Source organism: Lathamus discolor, chromosome 6 (assembly GCF_037157495.1).
Source record: "Lathamus discolor isolate bLatDis1 chromosome 6, bLatDis1.hap1, whole genome shotgun sequence".
In the NCBI taxonomy this organism is placed as follows: domain Eukaryota; kingdom Metazoa; phylum Chordata; class Aves; order Psittaciformes; family Psittacidae; genus Lathamus; species Lathamus discolor.
In genome coordinates, this window is record NC_088889.1 from 10,938,807 (window position 1) to 10,953,061 (window position 14,255).

Genomic DNA, 14,255 nt, shown 5'->3' on the forward strand with positions numbered 1-14,255 from the left:
GCTTCAGCTGCCCAGTTACTGAGTTCTTTGGTGTTCACAATGTCACACAGCTATGTGTGAACTGCCAAATGAGTTAGCATGCCCCACTTCAGAGAAGAGTTTTATTTAAAATAATCAGTCTGAGGATTTATTATTCAGAAACAAGCCTGGAAGCCTTCCTTTAGCCCCATTATCTTGTTTTCTTTATGAACAGAGAATGGGGCTGGAAAGACCCTGGAAGAGTCCATCATATTTCTTCATAGCAAGCTAACCAACAGCCATCATACTTGCTTGTCACGTTTATCTCCATCTCTTTTCATTTTTTTAGAAACATCACAATTACATGCTTATTTTAATGCTTCACTGTTTTGGCTGTTGCTTTCTTTGTATCTTCTCTTTAGCTGATTCTCTCACCATAAAATGGAGTCAGTATGATAATTTTATCTGTGTAATGAAATACTTTCTTGCTTAACATGGTATTAAATGCTTTATTAAAATTAGTATAATCATATAATTAATATTTAGACTGGACATTGTCAAAGAATCATTGAATGCCAGGTTGGAAGGGACCTCAAGGATCATCTGGTCCAATCTTTCTAGGCAAAGCATGACCTAGATTGTATGGCCCAGCACCCTGTCCATCTGAATCTTAAAATGTCGAGTGTTGGGGAATCCATCGCTTCCCTAGGAAGATTGTTGAAAAGGCTGATTGTTTTCATTGTGAAAAAATTTTATCTACTGTCCAACTGAATCTCCCCAGCAGTAACTTGTGCCCATTGCACCTTGTCTTTTCCATAGGACTCCTTGTAAAAAGGGTTTCCATCATCTTCATAACCACCTTTTAAATACTGGAACATGGTGATAAGGTCTCCCCTAAACCTTCTATTCTCTATGCTGAACAAACCCAGTTCTCTCAGCATTTCTCTACTGAGAGGGTGGTCAAATCCTGGAACAGACTTCCTAGAGAGTGGTCAATGCCCCAAACCTGTCAAAGCTTGAGGCATTTGGACAATGCCCTTAATACCATGCTTTAACTTGGTAAGCCCTGAATTGGCCAGGCAGTTGGACTAGGTGATCGGTGTAGGTTTCTTCCAACTGAAATAGTCTGTTCTCTTCTGTATATAATGATTTTCAACTGTAATCATTCTAATGCATAATTTACTTAATCTAAGCATGCTGCCTGGTGCCACTTTATGTTTAAATGGAGGAATTAGATCAATGAAGCATGTATCTAAGCAACAACTGTTCCTGTTTTCTGATAACCTGCCTTTCTCTCTCTTTCTCAGCTGTCTCTGTGAATACTTGGAAGATAGGAATTCTGCATTGAGATAATAACTGCGGTTATGATTATTTTTTTTCCCTTCAGGAATCTCTTGTGCCTACTCCATTGCCAGCACCCCAGGCCACACCACCACAAACACCACCTTCAGAAAAAGAATTGCCTCTGGTCAAAACTCCAGAGTCTTCTCTGTCTTTTACAGAAATGAATGGGGATGTTCACAAACATGAACAAATTAAAGAAACAGGTAGTGAAAATAGTAATTGAAGTTTAGAAGTTGCAAATATGCTTTAATCTACTGCCTTTAATTTTCATCTTCAAAGACGTGTCATCTCTCGGTAATATTCTTGAGGCTGTAATTCAAGTGGGAACTCATGTAATACAAAAAATGTGGGCTAACTTGTGTAAAAAGCAAACATCTTTTATTTGATAACAGTTCTATTTTCAAACTTAATGCACATTTCTGTCGTGTGTGATTTCCACCCCTCCCAGCTCCTCCAGAATTTTTCACATCAGAAAAATAGCTGTCTTTTACTCCTTCCTGTATTTCTAATGTTAATTAAACAAAATTTACACTCCCCAAGTAAAACAGGCTTAGTTTTTAAAATGCAGAGCAGTCTCCCTTATTAAGGGAAGTAAGCAATTGAGGTTTTATTCTAGCTCCTTCAGATGCCAACACTGTACTTAAAAGAAACTAGTCTTAATCTAGTCTTCATAATTATCAAAAGGTATAACAAAAACAAGTGCTTAGTCAAATTGACTAGCTGTCTGCCTCAGATTTAGTTCCTGCATTAAACTTGGCCAGGGATGTTAAGGATAACAGGAGGGGATTCTACAGGTATATAGCAAACAAAAAACAGACTAGGGACAACATAGGCCCCCTGAGGAAGCTCTTGGGAGAACTGGCTACACAGGATATTGATTCGGAGAAAACTCCAGGAACAAACTTGCCAACAAAGTTTTCAAGCTGACAAGCAGGTATTCTTTATTGCGGCGCTGAGAGACACGGGACATAGCTCCACCTAACGTGTGTCTCTCTGTTGCTCCACAAGCCGTCCTTATATAGTCCCTGGGCATACATACATTACGTCATTTTCCAGAAAGTTCCCCGCATGCATACAGAATTGTGGCGGTGGTCTCTGAGGGTCGTTTACTTCTTCCAACAATCTTCATCACTTCTGGAGAAGGCTGAGGTTCTGAATGACTTCTTTGCTTCGGTCTTCACTGGCAAAGGCTCTGACTGCACCACCCAAGTCTTAGAAGGTAGATGCAGGGACTGTGAGAATGAAGACCTTGGGCCCACTGTAGGAGAGGATCTGGTTCGAGACCGTCTTAAAAATCTAAACGTGCACAAGTCCATGGGACCTGATGAAATCCATCCGCGGGTCCTGAAGGAGCTGGCGAATGAAGTTGCTAAGCCACTGGCCATCATATTTGAAAAATCATGGCAGTCAGGTGAAGTTCCCGACGACTGGAAAAAGGGAAATAGAACCCCCATTTTCAAGAAGGGGAAAATGGAAGACCCAGGGAATTACAGACCAGTCAGTCTCACCTCTGTGCCTGGTAAAATCTTGGAGCACATTCTCCTGGGCAGCATGCTAAGGCACATGAAAAACAGCAAGATACTTGGTGGCAGCCAGCATGGCTTCACTAAGGGGAAATCCTGCCTGACCAATTTAGTGGCCTTCTATGATGGGGCTACAGATCTGATGGACAAGGGTAAAGCAGTTGATGTCATCTACCTGGACTTATGCAAAGCGTTTGACACTGTCCCACACCACATCCTTCTCTCTAAATTGGAGAGATATCAATTTGATGGATGGACCACTTGCTGGATAAAGAACTGGCTGGATGGCTGCACACAAAGAGTTGTGGTCAATGGCTCGATGTCCGGCTGGAGACCGGTAACGAGTGGTGTCCCTCAGAGATTGGCGTTGGGACCAGTCTTGTTTAACATCTTCATCGCTGACATGGACAGTGGGATTGAGTGCGCCCTCAGCAAGTTTGCCGTTGACTCCAAGCTGTGTGGTCTGGTTGATATGCTGGAGGGAAGGGATGCCATCCAGAGGGACCTTGACACGCTTGTGAGGTGGGCTGATGCCAACCTTATGAAGTTCAACCATGACAAGTGCAAGGTCCTGCACCTGGGTCGGAGCAATCCCAGGCACAGCTACAGATTGGGCAAAGAAGAGATTCAGAGCGGCCTTGCGGAGAAGGACTTGGGGGTGCTGATCAATGAGAAAATGAACATGAGCCGGCTTCAGTGTGCGCTCGCAGCCCAGAAAGCCAACCGTATCCTGGGCTGCATCAAAAGAAGCGTGACCAGCAGGTTGAAGGAGGTGATCCTGCCCCTCTACTCTGCTCTTGTGAGACCTCACCTGGAGTATTGTGTGCAGTTCTGGTGTCCTCAACATAAAAAGGACATGGAACTGCTGGAACAAGTCCAGAGGAGGCCATGAGGATGATCAGAGGACTGGAGCACCTCCCGTATGAAGATAGGTTGAGGAAGTTGGGGCTTTTCAGCCTGGAGAAGAGAAGGCTGCGTGGAGACCTCATAGCAGCCTTCCAGTACCTGAAGGGAGCCTATAGGAATGCTGGGGAGGGACTCTTTGTCAGGCACTGTAGTGACAGGACAAGGGGTAACGGGTTAAAACTTAAACAGGGGAAGTTTAGATTGGATATAAGGAGGAAATTCTTTCCTGTTAGGGTGGTGAGGCACTGGAATCGGTTGCCCAGGGGGGTTGTGAGTGCTCCATCCCTGGCAGTGTTCAAGGCCAGGTTGGTTGAAGTCTTGGGTGGGGTGGTTTAATGTGAGATGTCCCTGCCCATGGCAGGGGGGTTGGAACTAGATGATCTTGAGGTCCTTTCCAACCCTAACTATTCTATGATTCTGTGATTCCTTTCTGATCTGAAATTTGGCTTTACCCATGCAGGAGTTGAGATTCCAGCTACCACTGGTTGTGTTGGCACACCTGTGGTTACCCCTGTCAATACACCACCTAGAACAACCACACCAAGCTCTCCTGCCTCAGAATGGGTTTCCAAAGCTGCAAGATTTGAAAGTCCAAAGCCTGCAAACCCATGGGATGATGCAGAACTTCCTCTGGAAGAAGAGAAACCCAGTCCTTTAACTGAAGAACCATTCTGTCCTAAGGCTGCGTGAGTTGAACAGGCTGCATGGTTTTCTCATTTCTGAATAAAAAACACCCAAACTCCAAAACATATATCCTCAAAAAGTCAGTGGAAAGAAATGCTTAATGTATATCAGGAGGCATTGATGGATTCTTTTTTTAATTGTTTTCTTTGATTTTGGAGAAAAATGTGGTACCAGGACCTTTTTCAGGATTTATCAGTCGTTACTTATCATCTTGCTGAACTTTGTACCTTGTAAATTTGTATTGTTACATGTGCCAGTAATAGATGTAGTGGCAATGAAATATTTCTATTATTTGAGTGCGAATGCACATGGTAATTTTTAGTTATAACCAGAAATTAATGAGCAATGTTATTTAACCGTATTGATTCTTACAGTACTCTCTAAAATGCTGTGCTCTTTAATTAAGAAAAAAAAAATGCTTGCAAATTAATTTTTCAGTATTGATTAAAGACCTTATTCTATATTTTTCAATGCATTTTGGTGTATTCATAATGTACATTCTTACATTGTAGTGAGATGTCAGTGGCTAATGATGGGGAACCAGAGGCCTTGATTTTACCAGCTCAGCAGTCGTCAGCGAGGCCCTTCGAATATCTTCCTTGCAATCCACAGGTTCCATCACCTGTGCCTACAGTTAGTTCTGGGCAGTCCACGCAGGAAAGCAGCCTTACACTCACAGAAACAGAAACCGAAACTGCAGACAGACCCATTTCAGAAGGAGAGGTACTCTTCAGCTATGGACAGGTGCTGGCTGCAAGAGGTAACTAAGCAGACAAATCTGTGGAAATTAGGATTTGGAATAACTAATTTTTTTTTTCTTTATAAATTTCTCTTACAGTCTACTGAAGTTACATTTCATACATTTTCTGATAAAACTGCAGGAATTAACCTGGTCCTTAACTTTCAGTTCATGGTTTTGGATTTAAGAGACCTCATGTCTCTCTTTTTTGTCTCTGAACAAAATGCATCTGCTTATTAATCAAAAAGTTTAAATCTGCCCTATTGTCATAAGATCAATTTGGAAAATAATTGGGGCTGTCTTGCACCAGTAACTGGGGCTGTCTTAGTACCATGTGGTACTAAATACTAAGTTTTTATTGAAAGAAAGGTGTAAGAGCAATTTTCTTGGAAGCTGAAAATGTCTTTGTAATGCACATCCAGCAGTAGAAATTTCCAGCTTTACGAAAGCACTGTGTTGCAATTATTTAAGAATGTGGTCTTGGCTTTCTTTCATATAACTTGCATGTTTTTTACCATTTGTAACTTAAAATATTTTTCAGCCTTGGGAGGAGGAGGATTTTGTCTTCCAAACCTTGCTGAGAGCTTAAGCAGTACTTTACGAGATGCCAATGAAATGGTAAGGAAATGTTTTACAAGAAAATGGAGTTAGTGTGGTATTCCAACATAAGCATCTTGATAAATTGGATGCGCTTTAAACATTTTCACTTACAAACTTTTAGAATTTATGTTTTTAAGCTGTACACGTACAAAGAAGGTTTGAATTTCAGAGCTCCAAAGCTAAAAACCATGTTGTGCAAATTAATTATATTTTTTTAAAAAATTGAATTATTTATATACTTACGTAGGTGAGAGTTAGCTAATATGCATTTCAATTTCTTTGTTGTTTTCAGTTTTAAGACATCTTAAAAAGAACAGAACAGTTTTATGCTATGAACTCTTTCAGCTTTGAGCCATCTTTTAATTAATTATGTGCTTAAATTATTACAGTATGTTAGCTGAAGCTGGAGTTAGGTAAAGCTGTTTAAAACTTCAGTATAGTTTCTTATCTGATGTTTGCTTTAGGGCGTTGTCCTGAAAGCCTCCCAAGTCAAGGTATTCTCCATTCCCTTTCTCTGTTAACACTCTTCCTTTTTCTCAAATGCTTGGACTGCCCTTCTCTGTGTAATGCCTGTTAGTAGGGCATAGCTGTCATATAAATAATAGTGTCAGGTAGAGCAATACCATATTTAAACTAAACTGTTTTCTTTATAACAGTATTAGTTGGAAGCTAACTCCATAGGGATTTCTAAAAACTTCAGGATGGCCTCCATATCTTCTGGAAGATGTTCAGATAGTTGAGCTCTGCCACGAAGATGAAGACTTGGAATTGTCAGGTCACTATTAATGTTTTGTAGAAAGCCTCCTCTTACTTTTTGTTGGTCAGGTGCTCTGAAGCAGACTTTGCCCACAACACCCACAACACTCGACTCAAACCATGAATAAGCGCATGGATGTCTGTGAATTCAAGGAATGGTTTGACCTAGGATTGAAAATTAGCTGGGCCACTGTGCTGAAAGGGTTGTGGTCGGTGGCACAAAGTCCAGCTGGAGGCCAGTCACTAGCAGTGTATGCTAGGGGTCAATACAAGCACCAGTGCTGTTTAGCATGTTCAGTAATGACCTACATGATGGGACAGACTGCATCAGCAGCAAGTTTACAGGTGATACAAAACTGGTTTTGTACACCAGAGGGTTGTGCCACCATTCAGAGCGACCTCACTGGGCTAGAGAAATGAGCTGACAGGAATCTTACGTAAGTTCATCAAGGACAAGTGCCATGTGCTACAACCGAGGAAGAACAAGTCCATGTGCCAATACATGCTGGGGGCTGACAGGCTGGAAACCAGCTTTGCGGAAAAGAACCTGGGGATCCTGGTGGACAAGTTGAATCTGAGCCAGCAGTGTGCCCTTGTGGCAAATAAGGCCACCATCATCCTTTGCTGCATTGGGAAGAGCAGGTCAAGAGAGATAGTTATTTTTCTTTACTCAGTACTGGTGAGACAGCGTTAGGAGTACTGTTGTCCAGTTATGGGCTTTCCAGTACAAGAAAGATAAGGATTTACTGGTGTGATTCCAGGAAAGGACTACAGAAATGATTAAGGGAATAGTGCATCTGTAATACTCAAGAGTTTGGATTGCTTAGCCTGGAGAAGAGAAAGCTCTGGGAGGAACTTAGCAAAGTGTATAAATATCTGTTAGAAGGAAGTAAGGAAGACAGAGCTGGACTTTTCTGAGTGATACCCAGTGAAAGACAAGAGACAGTGGGCATAGATTGAAATTCAGGAAATTCCTTTTAAATATAAGAAATGTTTTTACTGTGGGAGTGGCCAAACATTGCAAGAGGTGCTTTCTTCTGCAGTTGGGTTGGACTAGACAATCTCCAGAGGTCCCTTCCAACCTCAATAATGCAAAGTTTAAATGTCCTTCAATAGGAATTCACTTTTCTCACTGCCTATACTTCCCAAACATTTCTACCATACATGGCATACTTCACTTGTGTGTACTTTCCCATCTAATATCCATGATTTCATTCATGTCATAGTTGTGAGACGGTGCTCTCTGAACTTGCAGATCTTTCGGTCTGTTGTTCAGACTTTGCCATGTGAGTGTATAGGCACCTGAAGAGAGCACCCTACTCTTGATCAAGACTGTAAAAGTTCCTTTTGTGGGCTTCCCTTTGCATGCCTTCTCTGTCTGCCACTCTCTTAAATTCTGGGCTTAAGACTGTTATGAAGAGAACCTAAATTTGTTCTTTTTAATTAGGTTAGGCTCTCTAAGATGTTATTCCTTCTCTATGTCAGCTGGATTATAACTCCTTCTAATAGTCCTCCATCCTCAAACTAGGCTCTCTGGTTGAGGAAGCTAAATCCTAGCTGGTGAGGGTAGTTCTGCAGCCAGATTGTTCCTAGTGACCAGTATGTGTGAGGATTTAACTGTTTCCCTGAACTTTGGAGGCCTGAAAGACCTTGCTCTTCTTTAAGTATTGTAGTCTTACGGATTAAATAAAGACTCTGCATGTCTGTGAGTAAAAGGAGAAAGCAGCGTGTTGTCAGTTCGCTTATTTTTAAATGCCTCAGTTTTAATGACACAAGTTCTCAGTGTGGAAACTAACAACTTTAGTTCACAATTTATGGGGTTTTTTTTAGTAGTAAGAACGATTCAAGTTATATATTATGTAGATTTTGTTTCTTTATTTTAGGATTATGATCCTCCCAGTGAAGGCCAAGTGGTGAGAAGACCAAATAAAGGCTATCACAGGGATCCTGTCCTGACTCTTTTAGTCAAATTAAATCAAGCACCTCTTGCTGCACAGGAAGGAATATACCATGGCGAGGTAACTTACAGCCCTTTTCCTTCCAGTACAGTAGTTTTGAAGTGATACTTTCCTACTCAAAAGTAATATTTCAAGCTTATAATTCCTGTTGGCTATAGAACAGGTTCATACACTTAATTCCCTGCTGGAAGTAATCCCAGTTCTGTTGGCTTTGTTCTTGTGTAAAACTTTTGAAAACACTGAAGGTTAAGTGTTGTTATAAACAAAACTGTGTGTAGTGTCACACATACCTAGTTTTCAAGGTGTGTATGTGATTGTTCCAGTGTACCAGATTTGTTCTATTGATTTGAGTACGAGGGAAGTTTTCTGTCTCTTGAGCAGTACAGGTGGTATGTTTAACAGTACAAGTTCATTGCACTTAACAGCCATCTGAGAGTTTTAGGGAGGTATGAAGAAAACTCAGCAAATGTTTACATGCACTTTCACACATGCTGTTGATACTGATCTTGGAACAAAACCTCAAAAATATCCATATCTGGATGTCAGAAAAAACAGACTAACAGAAAACTGTAACTACTGCATAACAAAGGATAACAGTCATTTTTTGCCTCACGTTCTAGTATTTTCTATGTGGAAATTAATAGTTTGAACTGGGAGTCTATTCTAATCAACATAGCTAGAGGAATGTTTAAAGGAATTGAACTTTGAGTACTGCAATATGGCTCATCAGCAGTTTTATTTATGGCAGATCTTGCTTTTTGTGATTTTATTGGTGCATATGCAGTTTTTTCCATCTATCTTGGTCAGTTTAGTCTAAATAAGTAGTAACTTCACTCACCTCCTTAACTGTTCCTTTGTCTGTTTTTATTTTGCTTAATGAGCTCCAGTAGATGGACTTAGTGAAAAGCCTTCTGCAGTGTTCAGCTCTGAGTCTGACTGTATTTGTTGTGACATTTTCTCATCAGCACTACCAATTACAAACATCTCTAATTTGCTTTTCCTGTTTCTCATACTTACGGACTACTCAGTCTGTCCATACAAGACACTAACAAACTTACCTCTGAATCTGGAAAGATGTGTGCAAACATACTTTCACATTTGCAAGTAAAAGAATATTCTCCTAGGTATTACTAGCTTTGCCTTAGAATCATACTCTGCACATGTGTGTATGTGTATTCAACCTGTTTTCCTGCATAGAAACAAGCTGGGTTTTTTTTTCCGGTGGAGCTTTGAAAGTCAGAATTCAGAGAACAATCCCTATTTTAAGTGCCATCCAAACCTACTTAAAAATTAAACTTTTTATCTGACATGCTGTACAAAAGAGCATCAGAAGCATTTACATGCTTCCAGTACTACAAGGTCAGGTAGTCAACAATGGCTGTATGTGTAACATTAAAGACTCCATGTGCTAAAAATGTAACTTAGGTTATGATCATGTTGGGATACCACTACAAAAAAACCAAACCAAAACAAAAACCAAACTATGTTCTTTGATTCTTTTCTGTCCAGTACTGATAAATACAGGTCTTATTTTCAAACCCAGTTAGGTGATGCCACCTCACTTTCAGTTTTCTTTATTCAATGCTAATAATATACTATTAGTACTAGTAACTCCTAGTTACCCCTGGGGAGACTGAGGTTGGACACTAGAGGAAAAATTTTCACAATAAGAACAATCAGCCATTCAAGTAATCTCCCCAGGCAAGTGGTGGATTCCCCAACATTGGGCACTTAAGATTTGGCTGGACACGGTGCTGGGCCACCTGGTCTAGGTCATGCTTTTCCCTGAAAGGTTGGACCAGATGATCCTTGAGGTCCCTTCCAACCTGGTATTCTGTGATTCTATATGACTGATTCTGTGGACTTAAGTTTTTATATGCTTTAAGTGTTAATGTAATTAGACAACTCTGTGTGTTTTTGGAAGAAATACATTGCTGGTTTTTATATCTACTGTTCTGATGCTGCTGTTCTGTGTAGGATTCTGATGATAGTGTTGGGCAGCTCAGTGAAGGTCAAAGACCAAGGCTGACCAAAGCAGCAGAGAGAATCCTAATGGGACATTCAGTTTATGTGGACCATCCAACAGCTCAGACTTCTGAGAACAGACCACACCGGAGATTCCGTTCTCCATCTCCAGGGCAGCTTGTCCAAATTGGAGGTACAATTAGGCTGTTATTTCTTCACTGTGATATTTATGTGGATTCTGAGGGTCTTCTACAACAGTATCTGAAATAATTTCAGTGAATATGTTAAAAAAACCAAAATTAAAAATTTATAGGTGATTTCTGCAATGAAATTATTTGCATTTCTATTTTGAGAACTGAATTTAATTGAAGCCTTGCCTTGACTCTCCTTTGTCTATAGTATTCTTCAATTTGAACAAAAATCATGGCAAGTACCCACTTGCCTATAGAAAAGTTGACTTGTAAAGTATGTATTTTATTCTTTTAAGTCTAATTCAGTTCTCAAAACCACTTAATTTAACCATTCTTGAAGTCAGTTTACATAGGACAGGTATGAACACTGGCAGTTGAAGATCCTTCTCTCTGTCCTCTTACACAGTACACCTCCTCACTGGTTTTATCACTTCATCAAGATGATACTGCATAGTCTCATAATGGGCAATATATTTTAGCTTCATATATTCAGGGGCTGTAGGGATGCTGGGGAGGAACTGTTCATTAGGAACTGTAGTGATAGGACAAGGGATAACGGATTAAAACTTAAACAGGGGAAGTTTAGATTGGATGTAAGGAAGAAATTCTTTACTGTAAGGGTGGTGAGGCACTGGAATGGATTGCCCAGGGAAATTGTGAATGCTCCATCCCTGGTGGTGTTCAAGACCAGGTTGGACAGAGCCTTGGGTGACATGGTTTGAGGTGTCCCTGCCCATGGGAGGGGGGTTGGAACCTGTTAATCTTAAGGTCCTTTCCAGTCCTAACTCTTCTATGATTCTATGGTTCCTGTGGAAATTCTTTTTTCCCCAGATGAGGGTAGCTGAGGCATACACATAATGGCTTGCACAAAGTATTGCAGGGATGACTTGCTATGGTAAAGCAATAATTTATTTCTTTTCAGTTGGAAACAGTCATGTAGCCAATGCTGCATCCTTCCTCTCCCTTATTTTTTAATCTGAGTTTCTCTGTTGTTATCTGAAAATCAAGTTTAGGTGTACCTTTTCAGGTACGTATAGGGGAATGCCCTGTGCTTTTACATGTGTAATAATCCAATCCTGAGTTGCATTGCATTCTGATGATTTTTAATTTAGCATCTCTCCCTGCCCACCAATGAATACTGTGCTGGACACTGGCACAGTATTCATTCACATTGCTGAGGAAATAACACTGTAGGATGTGCTTTCAAAACAAAATGTTCTTCATATTAGAGAGGAACAGAAAATCTTGTGTCCAAGTCCTTTCGATAGTGAAGTCAACACTGAATAGGAAACAATCTGGTTTTGGAGGTGGGGAACGGGATGGAGGAGGAAGAAATGCTCTGTGATTGTTTCCACTTTTCTTCCAAATCTTTTTTATCTGCCCACTGGTATGTGAGATTATATGTCCTTCAGTCTATTGCAGGTTAGGGCTAAGAGCTATTCCTTAGTAGCCACAAGAGTTACAACACAGGTCCATAATTCAATTTTATAATTATATTTAAGGGTAATATTAAATAAGTGCTACACTAGTAGGTTTCAAAGTTCACATATTTCAGAGTGTGTATCTCTGTACATTTAAGCTTGCAGTGGATGATCAGTTTCTGTGTCAGAATGAGTCACAGGTATGTCTGTAAGAATTCTGGGGATTGTATGTCTATGGGTATTTTCAGTTTTGTGAACGTTTTTTATTTGTATTATGGAAACATGTCTATTTATAGGATGGAGCAGGTGTTGTTTATGTACGTATATGACAGCACCTTGATCAGTCTTCCATTTATAAAGCCTTGTTTTCAATGCCTAAAGTCATGAACATAAAAACCAACATGCAAATGAAATGTGGCACATATAGTCTTAAAGTGAACAATAATTACAGTTAATTAAACAATGATTATAGTTACTTAGGCTTAAAATTAATTCTTTGGCTCTGTAATTAGCAGGAGGCTAAAGTTAGTTCGTGAGCTGTCAGTGCATTTTTCATAAAGATGCTTTACACACTTGCAGGCTGCAAAAGCATGATAAATGATGGATTACATAGCAAATTACCCCTTTTAAAAATGACAATGTGCTGGTTTCTTTTAATTTAGACAACAATGAAACATTTTCATGAAGAAGCCTTTCCAATCTCTTTCTAATATGTGCTAAAGCTCATAAAGCATATAATGATATGATGAACCTATGCAGCTTTGAAGTTACCATAAATGCTTGCCATGTTAGAAATCTACAGATGATAAAACTGATTTATTTTTTCAATTTCCACAGATACGTGTTTCTCATTTCTTTTTTCCCACAAGAACAATTTAAAGGTTATACAATGAGCCATGTAAGGAGGAAGTAATTCACTTTAACATTGTGTTTCCCATTGCTGAATCTTGAAAGGTTCCACATCTTGCCATGAGTTGACTGGGACATTAATGGTCCAGTCCATCAAGGAATTTTTTTTATTTTTATTTTTATCTTTTGGCAGAAGTTCTTGGAGATGAGGATACAGCTCATGGTCCAATGCTTATGGCCGAACTGGAATCGCAAGCAGTTTCAAATCCTGTTCTGCAAGCAACCCAGTCAAGCCGCAGAGTGACATCTCTCTCAGAGGATCTGTCCCAGGTAAACCTAAGGATCTTTCCTACAGCTAGTCAGAAAGTGCAAACTGAAACCTAGGAAAATAAGTTTTCCTGTTTAATTGTGGTGACTGACAACTCAGAACTGGTGCATTTAAGATACACATTCAGCTTAGAAACTGAAGTCAAGACTTCATGTGTGTAATAAAAATGATTGTGTTTACTGTGACAGAATCCTTACAATATGCTTTCTATTAGGGTCAGACCTTTTCCTTTTTCTGTGCTTCCTCACAGCTTCAGTAGTCTCACAGGGTCTAATACTATACATACTGAGTTCAGATGAGGCATTCCAATGTTTTAGGGGCACAGTGCTTCAAATACAGAAGAATAACATGATGGATATATGGGAGAGGAAGCAACAATAGAGGCTTGGTCTCATAGAATCATAGAATAGTTAGGATTGGAAAGGACCTTATGAATTGTAACTCTTTTTCAGCATTTCAAGAGCTTCATTTATCCTATTAGGAGAAGGGTTAGAAAGGTAGTAATGATGATGTATCTCAGAATACTTGAAGGTAGATAAATAGCCTATTGATTTCTGCTTGAAACGTATAGGGTTAATCCGTTGCTGCTTTATTAGTGTGTGCTGTTACCTAGAGATGATAGTTTACTTGCTAACTAAAGATAAATTTAAATGGTGAGTGGAAAAAGCTGAAAATGAGGCAGGAGACTGCTCTTTATTATGATAAGCTTCACAATGTGTTTGAAAGTAGTAATACACTTACCTTAGTTGCTATGTTCCTGGATGCATTCTGTCCTTCTCTGATGTTCTTTCAATGTTAAAAATATCCTAAAGTTGACCTGTCTTGTGGTTTTATGTTTTGGAGCTTTGATGTCTGTCATGCCACTGGTGTCTAAGCAGTTCTTAAATATGTCACTTCAGATGAGAAAAAGGATTTTAAATGTTATACCTTTTTCACTTTGATGTTACCAGAACACATTACTTCTTCGAATGATTGTTCACAGGCAAAAGTGGATTCTATTAAAGCACTGTGTCTTTTGGAGTGAGCTCATATC

General features: G+C 39.8%; 1 protein-coding gene across 5 annotated transcripts in view; it reads left to right on the top strand.

The window, feature by feature from the left end:
* KIAA0586 (KIAA0586 ortholog) overlaps positions 1 to 14,255 on the top strand; it is a 77,050-nt gene that overhangs the window by 33,067 nt on the left and 29,728 nt on the right. For 2 of the 5 annotated variants that reach the window (XM_065682747.1, XM_065682745.1), the window contains exons 23-29: positions 1,346 to 1,505; positions 4,192 to 4,417; positions 4,928 to 5,175; positions 5,696 to 5,772; positions 8,394 to 8,528; positions 10,446 to 10,626; positions 13,088 to 13,224. In XM_065682747.1, coding sequence (XP_065538819.1) covers positions 1,346 to 1,505; positions 4,192 to 4,417; positions 4,928 to 5,175; positions 5,696 to 5,772; positions 8,394 to 8,528; positions 10,446 to 10,626; positions 13,088 to 13,224 — 1,164 coding nt within the window. Of the gene's footprint in view, positions 1 to 1,345; positions 1,506 to 4,191; positions 4,418 to 4,927; positions 5,176 to 5,695; positions 5,773 to 8,373; positions 8,529 to 10,445; positions 10,627 to 13,087; positions 13,225 to 14,255 lie in introns of those variants that run through there. The other 3 variants (XM_065682750.1, XM_065682749.1, XM_065682748.1) reach the window with 3 other exon arrangements.